We start from the raw sequence: 27,211 nt of genomic DNA, 5'->3' as shown, positions 1-27,211 counted from the left end.
AAAGACTCACATTCCAACCATTATTCTGTAAATTGAGTTTGTATCTTGAGGTGCACTGTTTGTGATCGAAACTCCTACTCACCTGACAAAGGAGGAGTGCTCCAAAAGCTAGTGGCATTTGTTACCAAATAAACCTGTTGGACTTTAACCTGATGCTGTGAGACTTCTTACTGTGTTTACCCCTGTCCAACGCCAGCATCTCCATTCCATAAATGGCAACAGTGGTGCAATATCTAAGGCAGTTTAGTCTTGGAGCACCGCTTCTGCCTTTAAGGCAGTTTGTCAATGGTATCAGTATGCCTGGATTCAGGTTCACTGCGATCAGTCAGCACGCTCACCAGGCTTCTCTTCAACGGAAATAGCGCTCTGGCTGTTCAAGAGTGACTTGTTCAACTTCGAGAAAATAAAGGCAAAACGGTGAATTAAAATGTTTAAAAATAGTTGACTTTTTGAACGAATTAGACAAAACAGTAAAACAACATTTAGTGAAACTTGTTAATATATATTTGATTTGCCTCCTTAAAGTCTGTTGTCTCTTTTACTTTTAGATTTGGAGCTGCATTTTATAGGGAGGAAGGTATACTGCTCGCTGCGCCCACCTTACAAAAGGTCATTCCAAAGTGGCCAATGTGAAAAACGGCTGCCCCAGCAATCCCCCATTTTCTGTGGCCCCCATCCGCCATTGGTCATTCTGAATGACCGGCATCTCTCGCTGCCTCAGCAGTGCCAGAACTCTGAAGTGGTCAGGGCAGGAAGGGAGGCAATGCATCCTGGGACTTTTGCAAAGGAAAGGATGGGGTACCCCAGGAAGGAGGGCAATGGGGAAGAGACGCTTTCTGGAAGCCAAGAGGAAGGGTATAAAAAGCAGATGCCATCATGGTGGTGACTGGGGTCTGCCACAAAATACATAAAAGGTAACCACCCGAAAAATGTGCCCATTAATACTTCCCGACTTTTCATAGAACATAGAAGAGCACAGCACAGGGACAGACCCTTCGGCCCATGAAAATGTTTTAAGAAGTTTATTTATTAGTCACAAGTAAGGCTTACATTAACACTGCAATGAAGTTACTGTGAAATTCCCTTAGTCGCCAAATTCCGGCACTTGCTGTTGTGCCAAACATGACACTAAATTAAACTAATCCCTTCTGCCTGCCCTTGGTCCACATCTCTCTATTCTTTGCATATTCACGTGCTTATGTAAAAGCCCCAAAAAAGTCCCCATCATATCTGCCTGCACCACACCCCTGGCAGCACGTTCCAGACACGTACCACTCTCTCTTTTTAATTTTCTCCTTCTCACCTCAAGTGCACGCCCCCTAGTGTTAGATATTTCAACTCTGGGCATTTCAATAGAGAGTCATTTTAAAAATGGTCTCTGAATCTAACCCAATTTCCAACATTAACCATATTTGGGTTTAGGGAATGTAATATTCAAGCCAATTGTCTTGTTTAAACAATCTCAACTGTCAGTTAATATTTGTTTTAAACTGACAGACAGAATCCTGATTACTGCACCCACCAGGATCCCATGTTATGGGGACCAGGTTTGGAGATGGGTGGGAAGGGTGGAGGTTAGCCATATTTGATGTGCCCCTCTGCTTAAAACGTGCTCAGCACAGGATCACAAAATCCAGCCCACGACACAGGAGATGGCCATTCTGTCCATTGGGTCGATGCTGGCTTCCACTGGAGCGTTCCATTCAGTCCCATTCCTCACACAATACCCACATTCATGCAGGTTTATTTCCTTCAAGCGTACACCCAATTTCCTTTCAAAATCATTGATGGTTTTGACTTCTACGACCCTGTGGGCAGCAAGTTCCAGGTCATTATTGTTCATTGCACAAGTAAGTTCTTCCTCACATCTTCTCTGTATCACTTGCCTGAAATCTCAAATCTGTGTCCCCTAGTTATGCACCATTAGTAAGAAGTCTCACAATACCGGCTTAAAGTCAAACAGGTTTATTTGGAGTCACAAGCTTTCGGAGTGCTGCTCCTTCATCAGGTAAGCGCTCGTGATACCAAATAAAGCTGTTTGACTTTAAGCTGGTGTTTTGAGAGACTTCTTACTGTACTCACCTCAATCCAATACCAGCATCTCCACTTCATGTACCATTAGCTAATGGGAAGAATTTTCTTTGTCTATCATATCCAGATCTGTCGTAATCTTGTGCACCTCTATCAGCTCTCTCTTCAATCTCCTTTGCTCCATGGTTCAGCACAGCTCCCCTACTTTTGTACTTCTGTTTATGAAGACTAAGATCTCAAATGCTGTGCTAACCACTCTCTCAGCATGTCCTGCCACCTTCAAAGATCGACACACATGCACCCAGGTCTCTCTGCTCCAGCACGTTCTTTCAAACTGTGTCAGTAATTCCCTCTCCCTATCCTTTCTGCCAAAATGCATTACTTCACACTTCTCAGAATTAAATTCCATTAGTCTGCCCATTTTTAAATTTAGACATGGAACCTGGGTATCACTGGCTGACCAGCATTTATTGCCTATCCCTAGTAGCCCGAGGACAGCTGAGGGCCAACCACATGCTTTGACTCTGGAATCATGTGGCCAGACCGGATAAGGATGGCAGATTTCCTTCCCTAAATGACTTTAATGAACCACTTTCGTTTCTCTAACTATTGGCAATGGTTTCATGGTCATCAGTAGATTATTAATCTCGGATTTTTTTTAAACTGAATTCAAACCTCACCATCTGCCATGATGGGATTCGAACCCACATCCCCAGATCATCAGCTGAGTTTCTGGATTAATAGCCTAGCGCTAATAACACTAGGCCATCACCTCCTTGTTTTATTTTAATAGCTTATCTATGTCACTATGATCATAGAATGCCTATAGTGCAGAAAGAGGCCATTCAACCCATCCTACCACAATAATCCTACCCAAACCCTACCCCATAACCCCACAGATTTACCCCACTAATCCCTCTAACCTATGCAGCCCGTGACACTAAGGGGCAATTTAGCACGGCCAATGCATCCAACCTGCACATCTTTGGACTGTGGGACAAAACCAGAGCTTCCAGAGGAAACCCACACAGACACGGGGAGAATGTGCAAACTTCACACAGGGAGTGACCCAAGCCGCAAATTGAACCTGGGTCCCTGGTGCAGTGAGGCATCAGTGCTAACCACTGTGCCACCGTGCTGCCCCCAAGGACAAAGTGGAAGAATGCGGTGGAGAATCACATCAGCCATGATTTAATGGCAGAGCAGACTCGATGGTCAAATGTTCCTATATCTTATGGTCTTAAATCATAATTCCTGCTCAGGAAGGGCGCTAAGCTGATCACGTCACAGGCGGGGGGTGGGAAGAATCTCAAATTGAGATCTCACTGACACAAATCCCGTTTTGGTCCTCTCGCAAGGCTTACTAGCCAAATGGGATTCGCGCCTCGGAGATAGGGGGAGGGCGGTCGCTGATCTCTCCCTTGGTTTTGATTTATTCCCATTTTAGATATTGAACAGAGCTTAATTTTGGATGAATAATCTCTGTTATCTGTGCATCAAGACGTGCTGGTTAGGTGCATTGGCCAAGCTAAATTCTTCTTCAGTGTAACCGAACAGGTGCCGGAGTGTGGCAACTAGGGAATTTTCAGTTACTGCATTGCAGTGTTAATGTAAGCCTAGTTGTGACACTAATACATAAACTAAAACAGATTGAAGTTTACAAGTATATGAATTAGGAGCTAGAGTAGGCCATTTGGTTCCTCGAGTTTGCTGCACCATTGATAAGACCACGGCTGATCTTAAGATTTCTAGGTGCCGGAATGTGGCGATTAGGAGATTTTCAAAGTAACTTGATTGCAGTGTTAATGTAAGCATACTTGTGACATTAATAAAGAAACTTTTAAACTCTTTATCTCTAGGGCCTGCTCAATCCCCATAAAGATTACTCCTTCACTGCAAAATGAAACTCTTTCCCATTTCTGACTACAATACTGTGTGAAAAGGGTCATTCACAGAAGAGTTCAGAGAAAGAGCCATACTTCTAACTCATCACTCATACTTAGTAACAATACTTACTTCACGTTCAGAGTGATCTGCATTCTCATTTTTATTTTTTCCTCTTTTATCCTTTTCTGTACCTACAGATGTGAAAATTGAATGAGTTGTATTGATGAAATAACGTACTGAGCATGTTTTTGCAATAATCAGAATATTGAGTTGTAAATTATTTTCAGTTTAATTTTTTTTAACCAGGTAGTTTGCCAAGAATGAACCTTTCCCAGTCTGATCCGTTACAAACCAGGGACTCCCATGAGTCAAAAGGGACGCTTGTTCAGGAATGCTTTGATAACATCCCCAAAGAGTTTCTGCTGTCACAATCCATTTGCTGATGATACCAAACTAAGTGGCAAGGTAAGCTGTGTGAGGGCTGACAAGAGATATTGACCGGTTAAGCCAGGGTTTCCCAAATTTATTGAGCCATGGATTCCCCAGTGACTCCCAAGAGCATCGTGGAATCCCAATGGCCTTGTAATGTTGGCACACTTTTTCTTGCAATGAAGTAGATATGGGCACAGTTTTCAAGTGTAAACAAGTCTTCCTAGCTATATCTGTGCAAATATTAATAGAATTATATAATCCCTACAAAACAGAAGGAGGCCATTTGGCCAACTGAGTCTGTACCAATAATGATCCCGCCCATGCCCTATCCACGAAGCCCACATATTTACCCCGCTAATCCACCTAACCTAAACATCTCGGGACACTAAGGGGCAATTTAGCACAGTCAATCAACCTAACCTGCACACCTTAGGACTGCGAGAGGAAACCAGAGCACCCGGAGGAAACCCACGCAGACACAGGGAGAATGTGTCCACACAGACACTTAACCCAAGCTGGAAATCGAAAACACACATGCATGCACACATGCACACACACATGCCTTTCATTCCCTCACCCTGCAGTATAAACATCTCCTACTTTCTACGCTTTTTAGCTTTGACAAAGGATCATCTGGACTCGAAATGTCGGTTCTTTTCTCTCCTTACAGACGCTGCGAGTCCTGCTGAGATTTTCCAGCATTTTCCCTTTTGTTTCAGATTCCAGCATCCATCGTAATTTATAGTAAAAATATGGAAGTTTTGCTCTGCACCAGTTAGACGGGCCCTGGAATATCAATTCCAGCCAGTACAACAGTTTAAACGTACACTGTAACTGCATCAACAATACTTACATTTGAATGAAACTGGAAGGATTATCGAAAAGAAAACATATGACAGCACTATAGTGTGAATTATATTTGTTTGTAGATTGGCTGCTGGCTCACATCTTTGATCTGCAATAGATAACATAACATAAATAAACAAATGGTGTCTTTCAAAAACAATTGAAAGGCTCATTATAAATCATAAAGGTATCCTTTAGCTAGCAACGTAGCTTTTTGGTAACTTTACAAGAGGGTTCATTGACCGTCCCCTCATTAGCAGTCTCTCAGTTATGATAGACCATTAGAAATCCTTGGCTCTGAACATTTCCAGCTTGTATTAATCTCCCCACTGAATTTTGCATTAGGTTGGCACAGTGGTTAGCACTGTTGCCTCACAGCGCCAGGGACTCAGGTTCGATTTGGGTGACTGTGTAGGGTTTGCACTTTCTGCCCCGTATCTGCGTGGTTTTCCTCTGGGCGTTCTGGTTTCCGCCCACACGCCAAAGATGTGTCAGTTAGGTGGATTGGCCATGCTAAACTGTCCATTATTGTCAGGGGGGCAAGCTAGGGTAAATACATGGGGTTACAGGGAAAGGGCCTGAGTGGGATTGTCGTCGTTGCAGGCTTGATGGGCTGAATGGACCCCTTCTGCATTTTAGGATTCAGTAATTGGATGTGCATCTACCTGGTTTATTGCAGTGCATGCTGGGAGAAGGCTTCACAAAATTGTCCATTTCTGTGGGAGGAAACAGGAGCACCTGAATGAAACCCACGCAGACACGGGGAGGACGTGCAGACTCCACACAGATAGTGATCCAAACTGGGATTTGAGCACTGGTCCCTGGCATTGATTTCAAATCGGGATAAATGAAAATAATTTCCTTAGAATGTCCATCAGGACTGAACCCAGCCAATTTTACCCTTCTCAATCTTTCTTGAGGGATAGCCAAGTTCTGCACACACGAGGAAGGCCTCAATGGGATCTTGAGTTCATGTCACACTACGTGTAACCTCCACCATTTGGCCTGGGCTTGCAAAATCCTTCTAACTGTCCTGTCCTAAGACAATTCACACCTCTTTAACCTGTGATTATCCCTCTCTCCACACGCACTGTCTGTACACGTAAATAAAAAGACTTGCATTCCAACCATTATCTTATATCTTTGTCCATATATGCCATGTTTGTGAAACTAACGCTCCACTCACCTGATGAAGGGGCAGTGCTCTGAAAGCTCATGATTCCAAGTTGTTGGACTTTAACCTGGTGTAGTGAGACTTCTTTCTCGAGGGAGAGGTGGAGGGGTGACTGAAACTACAGCCTCCCTTGATTTTATATAGTTCTGATATTCACGGAGGATGCTTACTGAGAACATTCAGACTACATGGGAGCAAATTTAGCTGGATGAAACGTTAAGAACAGGAATGAAGGACTATCAGTAAACTTACTGTCTTGTTGAATCGCATCCGTCATGATGGCAATTGAGATGGCAATCATGAGCAAGGAACTTACGATGTTGCTTATGCCAAGTGGAGATTGAACATCTGTCAAGCGCAAACATTGTGATGATTTAGAAGATGTAATTTAATTTTTAGGATTGGAATTTTTTTTTAAACAATAAGGAAACTGCTCTTCACCTGTACGTTTCCTACTGAATGTGGGAGTCACAGCCAAAACCAACAGGATGGATATCATGACTAAAATAATCAGCACAATCACGGAGGTAAGACCTGTACCAATGGTACAAAATAGACATTATTCATCTGCGCATAACTTAATGAGAGATTAAACTAAATGCACTAATGTTCTTGTGCAGCACTGGCTCAGACATTTCATACCTGTGTTCCGAGTTACGTCCGCGAGGCTGCATTTAGTCCCTGTTCCTACTTGCACATTTGCCTGCGCCTGGAAGATGGTTATGTGACCCAGGACCCACATGCCGACTGGGTGGCCCATTTAAAGCAGCATTGTCTGTGCTATTCTAAAATCCCAGTTAATATTGGACAAATCAGAAGCCAGGGTGAAGACTAGCTTGATAACATTTTCCTAGGTTTTGTGGAGGAAAGTTACTGAACAAATTCACAGGAATCTGCTGATGACCTTTGAATACAATGAAATCATAGAATCACAGAAGGTGGTCATTCGGCCCATCAAACATGAACCAACCACAATCCAGTCTCGCAGCCCTATGTATTTCCCCTGTTGGTCCCCTGATACCAAGGGGCAATTTATCATGGCCAATCAACTTAACCTGTACGTCTTTGGAGTGTAGGAGGAAACCCATACAGACATGGGAAGAATGTTTCTGTGGAGTTTGCACAGTCACCCAAGGCTGGAATCAAACCCGGGTCCCTGGCACTGTGACACAGCAGTGCTAACCACTGTGCTGCCCTTAATTTTTATTGAAAGAAGAGATGTCATAGAAACCCTACAGTACAGAAGGTGGTCATTTGGCTGATTGAGTCTGCACTGACAATAATCCCACCCAGGCCATATCCCCATAATCCCACATATTTACCCCACTAATCCCTCTAGCCTATGCATCTTGGGACACTAAGGGGCAATTTAACATTGCTAATCCACCTAACCTGCACATCTTTGTACTGTGGGAGGAAACTGGAGCACCCAGAGGAAATCCATGCAGACACAGGAAGAATGTGCAGACTCCACACAGACAGTGACCCAAGCTGGGAACCAAACCTGGGCCTCTGGTGCTGTGAGGCACTGTGCCACCTCAATAGTGACTATGCCAGACAAATAAAAAGGTTGGAAAGATATCAATACATAACCAAGACAATTCAAATTCATACTCATCCTTTACCCCAGCAATATCCTTACAAACACGTAAGCCCAGTTAATAGTTACCTTTAGCTTGACATAAATGCTCCTTGCTTGGGACTGGCACAGTTGCGATGTGTTTTCTTCTGGCAAATTCCTGAACATTCACTTGCTATATCTCAGTCAACTCATACATTTCCCGAGACATCCACAAACACTCTAAAACTTGCTGTTTCTTCAACTGCTGAGCCAACCAATATTTCCCTAAACTCAGCACCTCACTTTACTGAGTCCTGAGTCCTATAACTAGTTTCCCAATAGCCATGCACTTTATCTAATTAGGAAGCTCAACATCCATGCCTTCTCCCACTGTCACACAATGCAGCAGCACGGAGGCACAGTGGTTAGCACTGCTGCCCCACTGCGCCAGGTACCTGGATTTGATTACCAATTTGGGTGGCTGTACGTGTGTGTGTGGAGACTGCACATTCTCCCCGTGTCTACGTGGGTTTCCTCCAGGTGCTCCAGATCCCTCCCACAATTCAAAGATGTGCAGGTTAGGTTGATTGGCCATGCTAAATTGCCCTTTAGTATCAGGGAGGCTAGTGGGGTAGATGCGCGAGGTCAAGGGGATAGTCCTTGTGTGGGATTGTGGTCAGCGCAGACTCACTAGGCTGAATGGCCTTCCGCACTGTAGGGATTCGATGATTCAAATCTCAAAAATCCTATCATTGGTACTGAATACTTTCCCTCTCAATTCATGGGAAAAAATTTTCCACGGATTCCTGCAGCATGTTTCTTGGTGGGCGAAGATGGCCCACCATTGGAAGGTGGAGGAATCATCTGATCCTGCTATTGTCAATGTGGGTCCCAATTGTAGGCACCACCCATTCCTTCCCCCCACAGCCCCAACTCTGGGAAACCTGCAGCGGCGGGGGGTGGGGGGGGTGGCGTTCACCATTGGCAGAACTGGAAGATCCGCCAGTGGGAATGTCTGGAAAATTCCACCCCTGCCTTATACTTCACTGGATCACTGTCACTAGGCAACAATAAGGTTTTGTTTCTACTTTGTTCTTACTGAACTTTTAACCCATCTTTTTCAATCCAGGGATTGTAAAACATCTTTAAGAATGTGTAGGTACAAATAAAACCAAAAGACTCCCAAGATTTTTTAGTCACAAATTTACTCAGACTCCCGGGCATCTGGGTCCATACGCAAAACCTAAACGAAACAGAACTCTCTTTGTGGCATTTTTACCTTTCTTAAAAGTATACATCAATTCAGTTTAGGATTATACATTTAACAAAATGAGTAGCAGTGAACAATTGCTCTGTAGATTACCTACTCACCTCGTATTAGCTGATTATTTTAACATAAATAAATATTATTTCATGTACTGTACCTTTAATCAAAATATGGAAGTTGAGGGCAATGGCGATGGCAATAAGAGTCAGAATTTCAATACTCAACAGAATCTGAAACAGAAGTGCGACATATTTCTGAAGTGCTACAGAGAAAGAAAAAAGAATGTTAAAGATGTTAGAAATCCACAGTAATCTGCTGAGGAGGTGAATTTTACATACAGCAACTTACAGTGTAACAGATAACAACCTCTGGGCTGAATAGGTTGTCAGTCATACTGGGTATTACAGCCATGGGCCCAGCCACCAATTCATGTGACACTATAAATGATACTGTACCCAGTGCCACATTAATCATATCTATGCCAACAACCTTTATACTACACCTCCCTCAAGTCTTTACTCAACCTTTTTTTAAACATTACAACTGTGTTTACTCAATGTATTCATAATCCAAGTGGTTGTTAGAAGTTTATTTTTTAAGTTTATTTATTAGTGGGTTTACATTAACAATGCAATGACGTTACTATGAAAATCTCCGAGTCGCCACACTCCAGTCTCTGTTTGGGTACACTGAGGGAGAATTTAGCATGGCCAATGCATCTAACCAACACGTTTTTTTGGACTGTGGGAGGAAACCCATGCAGACATGGGGAGAACATGCGAGGCTCCACACAGACAGTCACTCAAGCCAGGAATCGAACCTGGGTCCCTGGAGCTGTGAGGCAGCAGTATTAATCACTGTGCCACCATGCTGCCAGTACGTCTACATTAACACCGCAATCAAGTTACTGTGAAAGTCCCCTAGTCGCCACACTCCAACGCCTGTTCGTGTATGCTGAGGGAGAACTTAGCTTGGCCAGTGCTCCTAACCAGCATGTCTTTTGGATTGTGGGAGAAAACTGGAGGAAACCCTTGCCGACATGGGGAGAACATGCAGACTCTGCAGACAGTGACCCAAGCAGTGTTAATGTAAGCTTACTTGTCACACTAATAAATAAACTTATTTTAAAAAATACTCATATAAAGTTCACATTTATGTTAAAGTTTAAACTGGTCAAAACTAATTTAAAGAGAAACCTATGAATTAATAATATCCAAGTGTATATTGGATTTATTGACAAATACCTTGACAGGATTTTCTAACAGGATTTTCTGTAATCAAACAGAACTGAAGAATTAATAAAGTAAAATGCAATGAAGAAAGTATCAGTCCTGTGATCGATGCATTAATGATTACAGTCTGCTTGAATGAATCGCCTGTAATTTGAAAAAGAAACGTAATTAACAGAAGCGAGAGCATTGCACCAGACAATGAACATGAGAAACCATCAACTGGTACAACATCCTAAATGCTACACTGACAGTTTTCAGCAAAGGGAATTTGCCATCCTGACCAGTTTGGCCTACTTGTGGCTTCAAGCCCAACTGTACCATGTTATCAAATCTTCACGCACAAGCTGCTGAGTTGTCATGGTAACTCAGATTGGTTGATGAATTTCAAAATAGTCTGGATAAATCTTTTTTAAAATCCATTCATGCCAGTAATCCTGTCCCAAAAATAAAAGAAAAAAGGTGCCGTGGAGGGGAGGGGAGGCCTTGGAGTGAGGCTGTGGATTCAGATTGGAAAGAGAGAATGATTGTTCCACTGCCTGAGTAGAGTCACCTGTCAGGCCTCCCCTTGTCCCTGATCTCCTCCAGCCAGCCTCAGAGCAGGAAGCAGCTTTTATGTGGCTATAAATTGGCCTGTTAAGAGCCTCAACTGGCAGGGCAGGGCAGGAGGGTGGCAAAAAGACACAGTGATTAGCACTGGTGCCTCACAGCACCGGGGATGAATTCCAGCCTTGGGTCACTGTCTGTGTGGAGTTCACACGTTCTCCCCATGTCTGTGTGGATTTCCTCTGGACGCTCCAGTTTCCTCCCACAGTGCGGCTAGGTGTGCAAGTTAGGTGGATTGGCCATGCTAAATTGCCCCTTGGTGTCAGGTGGAATAACAGGGCACATATATGGGGCTTATGGGAATAGAGCCTGGGTGAGATTGTTGCTGGTGCAAACTCGATAAGCCAAATAACCACGTTCAGCACTATAGGGATTCTGATTCTATGACTGTAAGGCCACCTGGAAAATTTTGCAGACTCCTCTCCTCAGCCAGGAGGGGAGGCAAATTTTACAGATCCCCCAACTGCTGGTAGGCTCTGTAAACATCTCTAGAAAGAGCGCTGGCTGGACGCAGCTCTGAAAATAATTTGGAATGTTCATAAATTGTTCTATGTCAATTTTGGGTATCTTTTAGATTGCAAAATAAGCTCTCTCTCCCTGAAAAGATTCAATGGGTCAGCACACTAGGCAATGGCCTAGTGGTCTTTTCGCTTGACTATTAATCCAAAATCTCAGCTAAGGTTCTGGGGGACTGCGTTCAAATCCCACCATGGCTGATGGTGGAATTTGAAATAAATAATAACGAGAACCTACTGATGACCACAAAGCCATTGACAATTGTTGGAAAAAACCCATCTGGTTCACTAATGTCCTTTAGGGAAGGAAATCTGCCGCCCTTACCTGGTCTGGCCTACATGTGAATCCAGAGCCAGTGCAATGTGATGGATTCTCAACTATCCTCCAAGGGCAACTAGGGATGGGCGATACATGCTGGCCCTGTCAGCAACACCCATGTCCCATGAATGAATTTAAAAAAACTCCTCGTGGCAAAACAATTCAACAACTCTGAGTAAAGGAATGTCTCTTCTTTATTATCAAAAATAATTTTAATATTAAAATTAATTTGGCTCTGAGCATTCTCTGCTTCAGTGCTGGTTTAGAAATTTCACCAAAAGCAGATGTTACAAATGTCCCCTTCAAAGTGCCATCCATAAATCAAGCTTACCACAAATTGTTAACGTGTAATGTGTCCGGATGGAGCTGACGGGATTGCGTGCGATACAGGTATAGGTCCCACTGTCATTTTTCTGAGCGTTCCAGATGATGAGGCTTCTGTTCTCGTTTATGAGTTGGTGATGCTGAGAGATTTCCCCTCCGTCTTTCTGCCACTGATATGTGTGAGGCTTTCCAGAAACATCACAGGTCAGCGCGATGGTGGAATCCAGGGAGCTGGAGTTACTCAGTATCGAAGCATTTAACAACTCATCTGAACAGAAAAAGTGCTGATTAAAGAACTGAGATATTAAAAGCATTATTTGCAATGAATTCTCACCGCATCTTAACATAGTGGAAAATGCTTGGAGAAGAATTTTGCACCTGTACAGCAGCCGATTACTAAATATGTTAATAAGTGCAGCTCTGCTGATCTAACACCATTTGGCCTGTAATGGTGCAAACTTTTGGGGTTCTTCCATCTTGCACTGGCGGCACAATGATTAGCACTGCTACCTCACAGGGCAAGGGACCCAGGTTCGATTCTGGATTCAGGTGACTGTGTGGCATTTGCACGTTCTCCCAATGTCTCCATGGGTTTCCTCCAGGGCCTCCGGTTTCATCCTTCAGCCCAAAGATGTGCAGGTTAGGTAGATTAGCCATCTTAAATTGCCCCTCAAGGGTCCCAAGATGTGTAGCTAAGGTGGATTGGTGTAATGACTTCAATCAGGCTATTGAGGTTAGCCTATTGGTGTATGAGCTCCCTAATTAAGGATCTTCCTAGTGGGGGTCTCTGTATGGAAGGATCTGCTCCAATTAGCTTGGGGATTGGGGAGGTGGAGGTGCTGCATGCAGCAGTACCAAACAACCATAGGTTTTTTAGGTTCATGGGCTCCCAAGCTTGCCTCTTCTGTGGTCTGGTGGAGTCAGTGGACCATGTCTATGTTTTATGTTATAGATTACACACACATTTAAGTTCCCCAAAAAATCTTTTATTAACGTTTTGTTTGCATTTCGGTCCCACAATCCTGATCTATGGGCACCTGGTGCAGAGAGGGCCTGTTCGGGAAGATGACCTCCTCGGGAACCTGCTCCTGGGCCTGGTGAGGTGAGCCATCAATAGGTCCAGGCAGCAGGTGATCAATAGGGTCGTCCATCCAGACTGCCTGCCCTTCTACCGTTGCTATGTTTGCAGTCAGGTTTATCTGGAGAGGGAGCATGCAGGTGTCCACGGGTGCAGTTGACGTCCTCTGCGTCCGCTGGACACCGCAGAAGCTGAGGTGTATTATTGACCCCAATAATCACCTTTTGATTTAATGTTTTAAGTTTCCTTTCAACTTCATTTTCTGTTTGGGCTGTTCCCCCTCCTTTTGTGGAGCTGCCGCTTTTAATTTGTCCCAAAGTTAAATTTACTTTAGTTTATTTGGTTAGTATGAGAAAAAATTAAAGATCAAATTGTTGGGCCAATTGGAGTCTTTGCCTTGTATTTAACCAGGAGTGTCTGTTCCTCTGATACCTGCGAAGACAGACTGTTAGCTATTCACACTCTGTGTACTGTTGTTACAGTTTGTAAATACAGGGATTTTGGTAAAGGGATTTCTGCCTCTGAAGTCTAATTACAATTGGCCATGGTCAATGTGTGGGGTTACTGGGATAGGGAGGGAGAGTGGGTCTGGGTAAAGTGCTCTTTTGGAGGGTTTATGCAGGCTCTTTGGGCCAAATGGCCTCCTTCTGCGGATTTTATGAACCTCAACCAAGCAACATTGTATTAATAAACCTGCATCATGTTAAAGTTAATCCCTAATGTGGTGCCTCATGACATCTTCTTTAAGGTATTCCCAATGATACATTTAACACCAAAGTGTTTTGCATCCATTTATAAAGAGCAGTTGTTACGTGATGGGTATGATGGGTCCATTTGTTTAAAAAAAAGTGACAAAGAAAGGACCTGTAGTTACACAGCACCTTATTGTAGACACAGCACGTCCCAGCTAGTTTTAAAGTGCAGTTACTGTGTGACAAACGTGATAGTGAATTTATCCACAGTTCTGCCACAGAAATATGATGAATGGTCATTTAATGTGTTTTTCTGGGATTTGGAGGGGGTAGGAAGAATGGTAGGAAGGACTATTACTTACGTGGCGAAAAACTGCAGCAGGCGACGGTGCAGAGGGACCTCGGGGTCCTTGTGCATGAGTCGCAAAAACCCAGCCTGCAGGTGCAGCAGGTGGTCAGGAAGGCGAATGGGATGCTGGCCTTCATCGCGAGGGGGATTGAATATAAAAGTAGGGAGGTCTTGCTGCAGCTGTATAGGGCATTGGTGAGGCCGCAGCTGGAGTACTGTGTGCAGTTTTGGGCGCCGCACCTGTGCAAGGATATTTTGGCCTTGGAGGGAGTGCAGAGGAGGTTTACTAGGCTGATACCGGAGTTGAGGGGGTTGAGCTATGAGGAGAGGCTGAATAAACTAGGCTTGTACTCGTTAGAGTTTAGAAGAATGAGGGGAGATCTCATTGAGACGTATAAGATGATGAATGGGATGGATAGGATAGAGGTGGAGAGACTCTTCCCGCTCAAAAAAGACAGTAGGACTAGGGGGCACAGCCTCAAGATAAAGGGGGGGCGGTTTAGAACGGAGTTGAGGAGGAACTTCTTCACTCAAAGGGTGGTGAATATCTGGAATTCTCTGCCCGTTGAAGTGGTGGAGGCTGCCTCGCTAAATATTTTTAAGAAGCGGGTTGATGGGTTTTTGATAAGAGAGGGGATTAAGGGTTATGGGGAGAGGGCGGGAATGTGGAACTGAGCCACGACAGATCAGCCATGATCTTATTGAATGGCGGGGCAGGCTCGAAGGGCCAGATGGCCTGCTCCATGTTCTTATGTTCTTATGTTCTTATGAATAAAGAGCTCAGAAGGTAAATTTTCTGCTCTTGGAAAGGTGAAACAGAACCTTAAGTCTCCACCTGATCTATTCATAGAATCCCTCCAGTGCAGAATGAGGGCATTTAGCACATCGAGCCTGCACCCACTACAATCCCATCCAGGCCCTATCCCTGTAACCCCATGTATTTACACTGCTGGTTCCCCTGATGTTAAGGGGTAACTTAGCACAGCCAATCAATCCAACCAGCACATCTTTGGAGAGTAGGAGGAAACCAGTGCAATTGGAGGAAACCTACACAGACACCAGGAGAATGTGCAGACTCTGCACAGACAGTGACCAAAAGCCAGAGTTGAACCTGGGTCCGTAGTGATTAGCACTGCTGCCTCACAGCACAATGCCACCTGCATTAAGATACAGAAGTCTGAGCTCACGTACCAACTGACTCAAGAACAACTTCTTCCCTGCTGCCATTGAATGGACCTACCTCACACTAACTTGATCTTTTTCTACACTATGATTGTAATACTGCATTCTGCAGTCTCTCCTTTCCTTCTCTATGAACGTTATGCTTTGTCTGTACAGCGCGCAAGAAACAATACTCTTTTCACTATATACTCACACATGTAACAATAATAAATCAAATCAGATCAGAGAGTCAGTTTGCAGAGACAGCTAAAAAAAGACACCTTCAACAATAAAGCTCTCCCTCAGTAAATGAACTACAAATGTTACTATATATCGCATTAATCTGTTTGCATAAAATTCTTTCACCAACTAACAGAGGGGTTAATTTGTTGCACTGTAAAGGATTAAAGTTTTAAAATTTATTTGAGTGTCACAAGTAGGTTTACATTAACACTGCAATGATGTTACTGTAAAAATCCCCAAGTCGCCTGTTCGGGTACACCGAAGGAGAACTTAGTACGGCCAATGCATCTAACCAGCACGTCTTTTCAGACCGTGGGAGAAAACCGGAGCACCAAAAGCAAATCCACACAGACACGGGGAGAACGTGCAGGTTCCGCACAGACAGTGACCCAAGCTGGGAATTGAACCCAGATCCCTGGTGCTGTGAGGCAGCAGTGCTAACTGCTGTGCCACCCAGAATAATTTAATTACACAAACAGGTTAATTTTCCTGTTCAGGCTGGGGTGACTGGTTGGAATGTTCAGATATCTGATGCCATAATATATGCTACTGTTGTTTAAATTTGCAAGGCAGGCATACCCATTATCCTTAGCCGGACAATTTGAACAATATCTCGCATATCGACAGAAAGTGTATAAAGACCCTCATCTGAAGAAGTTAAGTTGTGAAGGACAAAGGATCCATTAGATGAGAAGAAGTCAAGACGACCTTTGAACTTATTCATGATGGAAGGTTTTTTAGCCTGTGCATGGTACTGGAGCACTCTCATTTTGTTTCCGTTGTCAACCTGCCATTGGAAAAGCAGTGGCACACCCCTTTGATTCTCAAACACTCCAGGGAAGAACATGGAGCTCCCAGGAGCCAAGTAAGCTTCCATTTTTTCTACAAGAAATAACAGAAACAATGATTAGTCCAGCCTCGGTGCAGAGTCAAATGAGTGTTTAGTTTGTCATCTGCTTAATTCCAGATATTTTTCAGTAAAAGGAATCTGGAATTAAGATGCTACTGATGACCATGAAACCACCGTCAGAAAAACCCACCACGTTTACTAATGTCCCTTTATGGAAGGAAATCTGCTGTCCTTATCTGACCTGGCCTACATGTGACTCCAGGCCCACAGCAATGTGGTTGACTCTCAACTACTGTCAGGCAACTAGCAATAGGCAATAAATGCTGGCCAGTCAGCGACACCCATGTCCCAAGAATGAATAGATTTTTTAAAATTCCATTCACCGTCACTGGAACTTCCTGCTTGCCAGTGCTAGCAGAATCCTTTCACCTCATGGACTGCAGCGGTTCAAAAAGGCAGCTCGCCACGGTCTTCTCATTCTCACTTTAATTGGGGGAGTGGTGGCCTAATGGCATTACCGCTAAGCTATTCATCCAGCAATTCAGCTAAATGTTCTGGTGCACCCAGGTTCAAATCCTGCCACAGCAGATGGTGAAACTGGAATTCAACAAAATAAATCAGCACATAAACATAGGAACTAGGAGCAGGACTCGGCCATCTGGCCCCTTGAGCCTGCTCCACCATTCAATTAGACTATGGTTAATCTTCTTATGGACTCAGCTCCACATACTTGCCCACTCACCATAACCCTTAATTACTTTACTGTTCAAAAATTTATCTACCCTTGCCTTAAAAACATTCAATTAGGTAGCCTCATCTGCTTCACTAGGCAGGGAATTCCACAGATAAACAAGTCTTTGGGTGAAGAAGTTCCTCTGCAACTCAGTCCTAAATCTGCTTCCCCATATTTTGGGGCCACGTCCCCAGTTCTAGTTTCACCTGCCAGTGGAAACAACTTCCCTGCTTCTATCTTATCTATACGCTTCACCATCTTATATGTCTCTACAAGCCGGGAATCGAACTCAGGTCCCTGAAGCTGTGAGACAGCAGTGCTAACCACTGTGTCTCCATGTCGCCGCTGGATTTTGAAATATTAATGGCAGTTTAAATTGTGAGCGGTCACCATTATTGCTCCATTGAAACTGACAGCATCTTCTGGAGTCTGCACAATCTCAGCTAAACATGAATTCACACCAGATTTAAACTAACAGCCGGAAAGGGGAACTGGGTCCCTCCTACTGCAAGTTACTGTCCATCTGGGCAGGCAAGACAGACACCTGGATGCACACTCTTCACTGCAGAGAAGAGTGTCAATTTCTTTAACTATATTATTCCCTAATATCATGACATTCCTTTATGCTTCCCCTGGTTTCCTGTAACACGGTGGGATGGCCAGTTAGCTGACAAAAAGACTTTAAAAAAAAACCTTAGGGCATCACAGTGGCAAACACGGCTGTCTCACAACACCAGGGGCCTGGGTTCAATTCCCAGCTTGGGTCACCATCTGTGTGGAGTTTGTACATTCTCCCCTTGTCTGCATGGGTTTCCTCCAGATGCTCCAGTTTCCTCCCACATTACAAAGATATGCAGGTTAGGTGTGGGTTTGGCCATGCTAAATTCCCCTTAGTGTCAGGCGGGCTAGCTAGGGTAAATGCATGGGATTATGGGGATAGGAATGTGGTCGGTGCAGACTCAATGGGCCGAATGGCCTCCTTTTGAGTGATTCCATGATAGTATCTAGATAAACGTGTTGGACCATTGTAAGGGCTCAGGCTCCTGTTCTCATGCACTTTGAGTCCCTATACCTGTCCCCCTGACCACTGACTGAATCAGAAGACCTGTCCTAGGAAGCGTAATGGTTCCTGTTACAAAGAATCTCAGTAAGATTCCCCCTCCTTAATGCATCACAGTTTCTGTAGCTCAGTGTTCAGCTCATACTAATCAAAATTCAAGCAATTATTTTGGACGTGTTTGCTCTCAAACTGGCACCCAGGAATGCCCACATGCTACAGCTGTGACATGTCACCAATCCCGATATCCTTGACGTGCTTGAATTAACTATTTGATTATTTTGTTCAATTATATAGTTTAATTTTTTAAATGTACATTTTATTAGCTTTGTGACCAGTGGCTAGACTGTTTCAAACCTGTGGAATCAAATAAATGTTAGTCACTTATCAAATGCTCTCTGGTTGTATCACAGCTTGGTATGGCTCCTGCTCTGCCCAAGACCGCAAGAAACTACTAAAGGTCGTGCAAGTAGCCCAATCCACCGCACAAACTAGCTTCCCATCCATCGACTCTGTCCACGCTTCCTGCTGCCTCGGCAAAGCAGGCATCATAGTTAAGGACCCCATGCACCCCGGACATTCTCTTTTCCAGCTTCTTCCTTCGGGGAAAAGGATACAAAAGTCTGAGGTCACGTATCAACCAAGTCAAGAACAGCTTCTTCCCGACTGCTGTCAAACTTTTGAATGGACTTATCTTGCATTAAGTTGATGTTTTTCTACACTCTTAACTATGACTGTAAAACTACATTCTGCACTCTCTCCTTTCCCTTTCTATGAACAGTATGCTTTGTCTGTATAGCTCGCAAGAAACAATACTTTTCACTGTCTGTTAATACATATGACAATAATAAATCAAAATCACCAAATAATTAGCTTTTTCTTCTGTAGCAGCATAAATGTGACAACCTTGAGGACTTGCACAGGGAAAATCAGAGGCTGAACTCTCTATATGACTGATCAAATATCAGCTCTCTGGGGATCGGGAGTTTTGTAACAGATGTTTGTTATTGTATCAAGAAGGGTATATTAGTTGTCGCATCGTGTTTCTAGTAGTTTGTTGATTTATTATTTCATGGTGTGACTCCTGGAAGGTGCAGCCCCAAGAGCAGAACCCTGGGAGATGAAATCCTCAGAAAAGGAAAACACAAAGGGAAAAGCCCTGGAAAGTTGTAGATAATTAACAATGAATCCCATTCTTATAGAAAGGGAATTGTTTTATTGGTTGAAGGACGGCGTGTTAGCTGTTGTGTTTATATTATAACCTGCTGCTTTACAGTTGTGAATTCTTAGCAGTCTTGGAAGGCAGGATGTGGGTAATGCACACTAGCTGTTTGTTATTATGCTGCAATTGGTTTGTGCTGTTGTATTAAAGATGGCACATTTATTGGTGATATTGTGTTATATCCATAATTTATTGTTAGATTGTGTTCTGGTTTGTAATTTGAAAGCATAATTTAATTTGTATTGTATAATTGAATTGCTTAAATAAAAAAAGAGTGGGAATCTGTAATTAACTCATCAGTTCAGTAGTGTAGTGAGTTCAGGAGCTATTGGAAACAGATACAATATGACTTTTAAGGGACGTCGTGACAAATACATGACTAGAATGAGGAAAGAGGGATATGATCCCCAGAAGGTGAGGGGGTTTTCACTCTGACAGGCAGCAAGTCAGTGCAGGCTTAGAAGGCCAAAGGGCCTGTTCCTTTGCTGTAAGTTTATTTAAACAAAGAAAAAGAATGGGGATCAGTAATTAACTCACCAGTTCAGAGACTCATAGAATCCCTACAGTGCAGAAGGTGGCCATTTGGCCCATCGAGTCTGCACCGACCACAATCCACACAGGCCCTATTCCCATAACCCCTCATATTTACCCTGCTAATCCCCCTGACACTAGGGTAATTTAGCATGGCCAATCAACCTAACCCGCATATCTTTAGACCGTAGGAGAAAAGCAGAGCATCCGGGGAAACCCACACAGACAGAGAGAATGTACAAACTCCACACAGACTGTGGCCCAAACCAGGAAGTGAACCCAGGCTCCTGGCTCTGTACAAACCACTGTGCCAACCAGTGCTGACCACAGTGCCACAGCTGGATTTTGTATACCAAGCCTAGTATAAAGTAGGCCCCTGAATGAGTCAATTGTTACCTTGTCCTGGTTGGGAGCGGTTTGTGTTTACCACAGGCTTATGGTTTTGTTTCACATTATTTTGTGCAATAAAGTGCCGTTCCTATACCACTGATTCCTGGAGTATAGTAAGGCCACTTCCTGAAAACTATTAAAGTCTAAATACACGAGGGCCTCTTTCCTGTCCTTCCTCAACTCCCTTAATTACCCAGTTCCCAGCACTCCCATCCAAGTTGCATCAAAGTGCTAAGCTGTACTATGTTGCCTTTAAAGTAGTGAAAAACTGAGCCACATTAGCTTCAATATGTAAAATTAATGAAAGTACTCACCAAAAACAACCAATTTTATTCTTTTTATCACTGCCGCGTTTACTGAGATGGTGTAGACACCTTGGTCAGTAGGTTTTACACTGTTTAGTGTCAGAGAGCCATTAGCTCTGTTAAAAGATAAACGAGATTTGAACTGATCATTTGATTTCCAGATGTGCCGATTTGGGTTGTGATCCAAAATAGTCACGGGGTCCTTACTGTCGGCAGTGAATTCCCACAAAACATTACTGTTGTCAAAGTCAGCTTCAACACCAGGATCCAGTAAGATTGATGAGCCAACAGCGCCAAGCACTTTATTTTGAGCTGATTGACACAAAAGAACAAATTTAGTCATTTCAAATGGTGCCAGTGAAGGACAAATGCCAATCAAGAAAATTTCTAGCAAGTGAAAATATAGATGATACAAGCAGCTAACATTAAGAGTTCATGCTTTAGATATCTGGGGCTAGAGATCCTGCTCACTTACATTTATGGGGAGGTGATCACCTAGTGGTATTATCACTAGACTATTAATCCAAAAACTCAGCTAATGTTCTGAAGACCCAGGTTCGAATCCCGCCACAGTAGATAGTAGAATTTGAATTCAATAAAAATATATCTGGTTATTAATAATCTACTGGAAAAATATCTGGAATTCAGAGTCCAAAGACGTGTGGGTTAGGTGGATTGGCCATGATAAATTGTGCCTTAGTGTCGGGGGATTAACAGAATAAATATGTGGGGTTATGGGAATGGATCTGTGTGGATTGTTGTCAGTGCAGGCTCAATGGGCCAAATAGCCTCCTTTTGCACTGTAGGGTTTCTATGATTTCTGTGTTAATTCTACTGATGAAACCATTGTCAATTGTTAGACAAACCCATCTGGTTCACTAATGTCCTTTAGGGAAGGAAATCTGCCATCCTTACCCGGTCTGGCCTACATGTCACTCCAAAGCCACAACAATGTAGTTGACTCTCAACTGCCCTCGGGCAACTAGGGATGGGCAATAAATGCTGGCCAGCCAGCGACGTCCGTGTCTTACAATAATAAATTTTTTTTAAAAATCACTATACTATTACCTTCACGTGCGACTGTCCTATCAGTGGGACAGGACATACCTAGGGATGGTGATGGTGCTCTCTGGAACATAGCCTACTCATGGAATCATACCTTACAAACAGTAACAGGATGTTGCTAACTAGTCTGAACAGCTTACCTTTAGCAAGAGCCCCACATGGAGACATGGTACTGTCGTGGTATTACTGCTGGACTAGTAATCCAGAGAACCAGGGCAACGCTCTGGAGACCTGGGCTCGAGGTCAGATGGTGGAATTTGAATTCAATGAAATTCTGGACCATGAAACCATTGTCAATTGTTGGGGAGGCAATGACCTGGTGGTATTATCGCTAGACTATTAACTCAAAAACTCAGCTAATGTTCTGGGGACCTGGGTTCAAATCCCATGGCAGATGGCAGAATTTGAATTCCATTAAAAAAATCTGGGAGTAGGAATCTATTGATGGACATGAAACCATTGTTGATTGTCAGGAAAAACCCATCTGGTTCACTAATGTCCTTTCGGGAGGGAAATCTGCCATCCTTACCTGGTCTGGCTTACATGTGACTCCAGAGCCACAGCAATGTGGTTGACTCTCAACTGTCCCCTGAACAAGCGTAGCTAGGGATGGGCAGTAAATACTGGCCAGCCAATGACACTCATGTCCCACAAATGAATTAAAAATTAAATACCCACTGAATGCTCTAGCAAGCCGCTCAATTGTATCAAACCATTAGATAGTCTGTAAGGAATAAAACTTGACAGATAATCTGGCACCAAACGACAAGTGGCACATTGGTTAGCACTGCTGCCTCACAGTGCCAGGGACCCCGGTTCGATTCCCAGTTTGAGTCACTATCTGTGTGGAGTTTGCATGTTTTCCTTGTGTGTTCGTGGGTTTTCTCCGGGTGCTCCAGTTTCTTCCCCACAGTCTGAAAGACGTGGAGATTGGCCATGCTAAATTCTCCCTTAGTGTACCTCAACTGACACCAGAATGTGGCGACTCGGAATTTCAGTCACTTCATTGCAGTGTTAATGTAAGCTTACTTGTGACACTAATAAATAAACTAACCATTGGCCACGCTAAATTCTCCCTCAGTGTATCCCAACAGGCGCTGGAGTGTGGCGACTAGGGGAATTTCACAGTAACTTCATTGCAGTGTTAATGCAAGCCTATTTGTAACACCAAAAAAGGGCAGCACGGTAGCACAGTGGTTAGCACTGCTGCTTCACAGCTCCAGGGACCTGGGTTTGATTCCTGGCTCGGGTCACTGTCTGTGTGGAGTTTGCACATTCTCTTCGTGTCTGTGTGGGTTTCCTCCAGGTGCTCCGGTTTCCTTTCAGTCCAAAGATGTGTGGGTTAGGTTGGTTGGCCATGCTAAAAAAAATTGCCCCTTAGAGTCGTGAGATGCGTAGGTTAGAGGGATTGAAGGGTAAATATGTAGAGACTGTGGTTGGTGCAGACTTAATGGGCTGAATGGCCTCCTTCTGCACTGTAGGGTTTCTATGATTCAAATAAATAAACTAAAAAAGAGGAAACGGCAATGCCAAACGCAGGCCTGATAATCCTGTAAAGGCCTTCTTCCTTACATCTGATAGCTTGCGTCAAATTTAGGAGAGCTATCCCACAGGCTAGACAAGCCACAGCCAGAGGAGTCATCTGAAACCTTGAAATATTAGTTCTATTAACTCTGACCCATCCAGTTGCTGTCAGATCTGCTGAGATTTTCCAATGATTTTTGTCCTTATTTTGAGTTTTCAGCATCAAAGGGCAGTTTATTGCCATCTGGACTTTGGTGACTTTACCTTTATTGATGATAATGATTAATACATGAATAAAACTAAGTATTTTCAATAACTCATTATGAAATATTTGACATTTATTAAAGGTATTCAATCTTATTCATGGGATCATGGTTAGTGAACAAGCCCAATTTGTCTCTTGCTGTGGGGCTGCTCAGTGGTTAGTACTGCTGCCTCAGCACCAGGGACCCAGGTTCAATTCCAGCCTTGGGTCACTGTCTGCGTAAAGTTTGCAAATTCTCTCCATATCAGGTTTCCTCCTGGTGGTCCAGTTTCTTCCCACAGTCCAAAGATGTTCTGGTTAGGTTGATTGGCCATGCTAATTTGACCCTTACTGTCAGGGGGATTAGCAGGGTAAGCGTGTGGGGTTGCAGGAATGGGACCTGGGTGGGATTGCAGTTGGTGCAGACTTGATGGGCAGAATGGCCTTCTTCTGTACTGTAGACATTCTATGACAATTTCAATCTTGCGGCCCACTGGAGATCAAGGAGGCCCACTCACTAGCCTGGTTTGTGCATCACTGCCCTGTACAGTATGTGTGCTCCCATGTAATAGTCTGTTTCTCTCCCCCTCCCCCCACCAGCATGATGATGTACCAAGGTTATTTTACTGACAAGGGTGTTGGTTCCAGCATGCCAAAGGGAGAAACTGGAATACCATTCACAGTCTGACTTAATCCATTAAAAGCAGAAATAAAGTTAATCAGGACACAGAGCCAGGTGCCTACTGGTAAACCACAAACCTACAGCAATGCTTTGGAGCCCTTGCTTCAAATCCCAACACAGTAAATGACAAAATGGTCTTGTGGCAGGCATGGGTGAGCTGAAATATTCCCCGGAGTGCCCTCCACGCACCGTGACAATCCCCACTCCCCGGAGTCCCCTACACGTACAGTGACAATCCCCACTCCCCGGAGTCCCCTACACGTACAGTGACAATCCCCACTCCCCGGAGTCCCCTACACGCACAGTGACAATCCCCACTCCCCGGAGTCCCCTACACGCACAGTGACAATCCCCACTCCCCGGAGTCCCCTACACGTACAGTGACAATCCCCACTCCCCGGAGTGCCCTACACGCACAGTGACAATCCCCACTCCCCGGAGTGCCCTACACGCACAGTGACAATCCCCACTCCCCGGAGTGCCCTACACACACAGTGACAATCCCCACTCCCCGGAGTGCCCTACACGCACAGTGACAATCCCCACTCCCCGGAGTGCCCTACACGCACAGTGACAATCCCCACTCCCCGGAGTCCCCTACACGCACAGTGACAATCCCCACTCCCCGGAGTCCCCTACACGTACAGTGACAATCCCCACTCCCCGGAGTCCCCTACACGTACAGTGACAATCCCCACTCCCCGGAGTGCCCTACACACACAGTGACAATCCCCACTCCCCGGAGTGCCCTACACGCACAGTGACAATCCCCACTCCCCGGAGTCCCCTACACGCACAGTGACAATCCCCACTCCCCGGAGTCCCCTACACGTACAGTGACAATCCCCACTCCCCGGAGTCCCCTACACGCACAGTGACAATCCCCACTCCCCGGAGTCCCCTACACACACAGTCCCTACTGTTATCAGTGCTAGCGCTCCATCCAGGTTGAGTTGTTCTGACTTGCCCAACTCCGGACACCGGCTCCCATTCGCGATTCCCCAGACTCGGCAGGAATTCCTGATGTGCGCCGTCCGCCTTTTAGCCCCTATCCCAGTCAATAACTCACCTTCAGTATCCAGGGTCGGGAGAAAGAGGCCGAGAAAGACGAAGGGGAGAAACGAGGAAGTGAATCCGTTCTCCATGAAGCCGGTTTATCGCCAGAGGAGATACCCCGGAAACAGCAGAGCAATCATCATTGCGAGCACTGTTCAAGCTTGGCTTTTATTCCTCGGCAGCCTGCAAGTAAAACTTAACAGTTCCTGCAGGAAACTCCTTGCGCAATTCTAGCTCCAATCAAGTTGATGACTAAGTGAACGTGAATGTGAAACCCCGAATGAGCGGAGAGAACTGGGGTGATTTACTGATGTGGAGATGCCGGCGTTGGACTGGGGTGAACACAGTAGGAAGTCTCTCGTCTTAAGTTTCCTTTGAACTTTTTGTTTCCGTTCGGGCCGTTCCCCCTCCTTTTGGGGAGCCGCCCCCTTTCTCTTTGTCCGACCGTAATTTAAGTTTGTTTACTTGGTTTGATCCGCAAGAACAACAGGGCATATAAAGACACAAATTCAAAATAATGGTTGGAGTGCAATTCTTTACAGCTGATTAAGTCGTAAAGATACAGACAATGTGAGTGGAGAGAGGGTTAAGCACAGGTTAAAGAGATGTGTATTGTCTCCAGCCAGGACAGTTAGTGAGATGTTGCAAGTCCAGGCAAGTCATGGGGATTACAGGTAGTGTGAGGTGCACTCAAGATCCCCGTTGAGGCCATCCTCATGTGTGCAAAACTTGGCTATGCATCTCTGCTCAATGACTCTGTGCTGTCCTGTAGTTTATTGAGCCCTTTGATAACATTATGATTTGAAGTTTTGAAATTCTGTTTCTCTTCTGCATTATCCCTTTTGAGGGGCTGTTCTTTTCTTCCCCAGTTGGCTGGAACTCGACCACCTTGCTCGCCACAGAATCGACACAGTGGGAGTCCAAAAACGGAAATCTCCTCGGCTGGGATTTTATGGCCCTGCCCAAGTTTGGCCGTGCTAAAATTCTCCCTCAGTGTACCCGAACAGGCGCCGGAGTGTGGTGGCTAGGGGATTTTCACAGTGACTTCATTGCAGTGTTAATGTAAGCCTACTTGTGACACTAATAAATGATAACAAGTTGATGATCTGAGAACTGTGAAATTCACAACTTTACAGCACCCCCAGGTGGCACAGTGGATGGCACTGCTGTCTCACAGCATCAGGGACCCGGGTTCGATTCCCGGCTTGGGTCACTGTCTGCGTGGAGTTTTCTCCCCATGTCTGCGTGGGTTTCTTCCGGGTGCTCCGGTTTCCTGCCACAGTCTGAAGATGTGTGGGTTAGGTGGATTGGCCTTGTTAAATTGCCCCTTTGTGTTATAGGGACTAGCTACTGTAAATGCATGGGGTTATGGGGATGGGATTGTGATTCACGTGTGTTTCCCATTTTTACTTTAAAGGGGCAGCTTTGTTAGAATATCATAGAACCACAGAATCCCAACAGTACAGAAGGAGGCCCATCAAGCCTGCTCCAACAACAATCCCAGCCGGGCCCCATCCCCATAACCCCATGTATTTACCCTGCTAATCCCCTTGACACTAAGGGACAATTTATCCTAGCCAATCCACCTAATCCACACATCTTTGGAGTATGGGAGGAAACTGGAGCACCTGGAGGAAACCCATGCAGACATGGGGAGAACATGCAAACTCAAGTCACCCAAGGCCAGAATTGAACCCAGATCCCTGGCGCTCTGAAGCAGCAGTGCTAACCACTGTGCTGCCCTAGGATAAAGGTTTCTTTCATGGAGCTGGCATTGTGAAGATGCCAGAGGTGACATGCGGTTGGATTCAGAAAGTGAAAACACCACTCACCTGAGG

The 27,211-nt window shown here is 44.6% G+C and overlaps 1 protein-coding gene and 1 long non-coding RNA gene across 2 annotated transcripts; both read right to left on the bottom strand.

The window, feature by feature from the left end:
* Positions 1 to 321: 321 nt before the first annotated feature.
* On the bottom strand, positions 322 to 16,648 carry LOC145348678 (uncharacterized). The gene is made up of 9 exons (XM_080196837.1): positions 16,294 to 16,648; positions 12,199 to 12,459; positions 10,443 to 10,574; positions 9,356 to 9,460; positions 6,812 to 6,904; positions 6,623 to 6,718; positions 5,204 to 5,305; positions 4,048 to 4,109; positions 322 to 393 (listed from the first exon to the last, which is right to left on the bottom strand). Exons 1-9 carry the CDS (start codon positions 16,589 to 16,591, stop codon positions 322 to 324), a joined length of 1,221 nt encoding a protein of 406 aa, XP_080052963.1. The 5' UTR covers positions 16,592 to 16,648.
* Positions 16,649 to 20,810: 4,162 nt separating this feature from the next.
* LOC145348533 (uncharacterized) lies at positions 20,811 to 25,625 on the bottom strand. Its single transcript, XR_013887950.1, has 2 exons — positions 25,387 to 25,625; positions 20,811 to 21,114 (listed from the first exon to the last, which is right to left on the bottom strand). It is a non-coding gene; the product is annotated as an uncharacterized LOC145348533 (long non-coding RNA).
* Between the last annotated feature and the right edge of the window lie 1,586 nt (positions 25,626 to 27,211).

The sequence above is a fragment of the Carcharhinus amblyrhynchos genome, chromosome 9 (assembly GCF_965287045.1).
Source record: "Carcharhinus amblyrhynchos chromosome 9, sCarAmb.v2.hapA, whole genome shotgun sequence".
Taxonomy (NCBI): Eukaryota; Metazoa; Chordata; class Chondrichthyes; order Carcharhiniformes; family Carcharhinidae; genus Carcharhinus; species Carcharhinus amblyrhynchos.
Note: the sequence above shows the minus strand (reverse complement) of the source record. Positions and strands in the feature narration are given on the sequence as shown.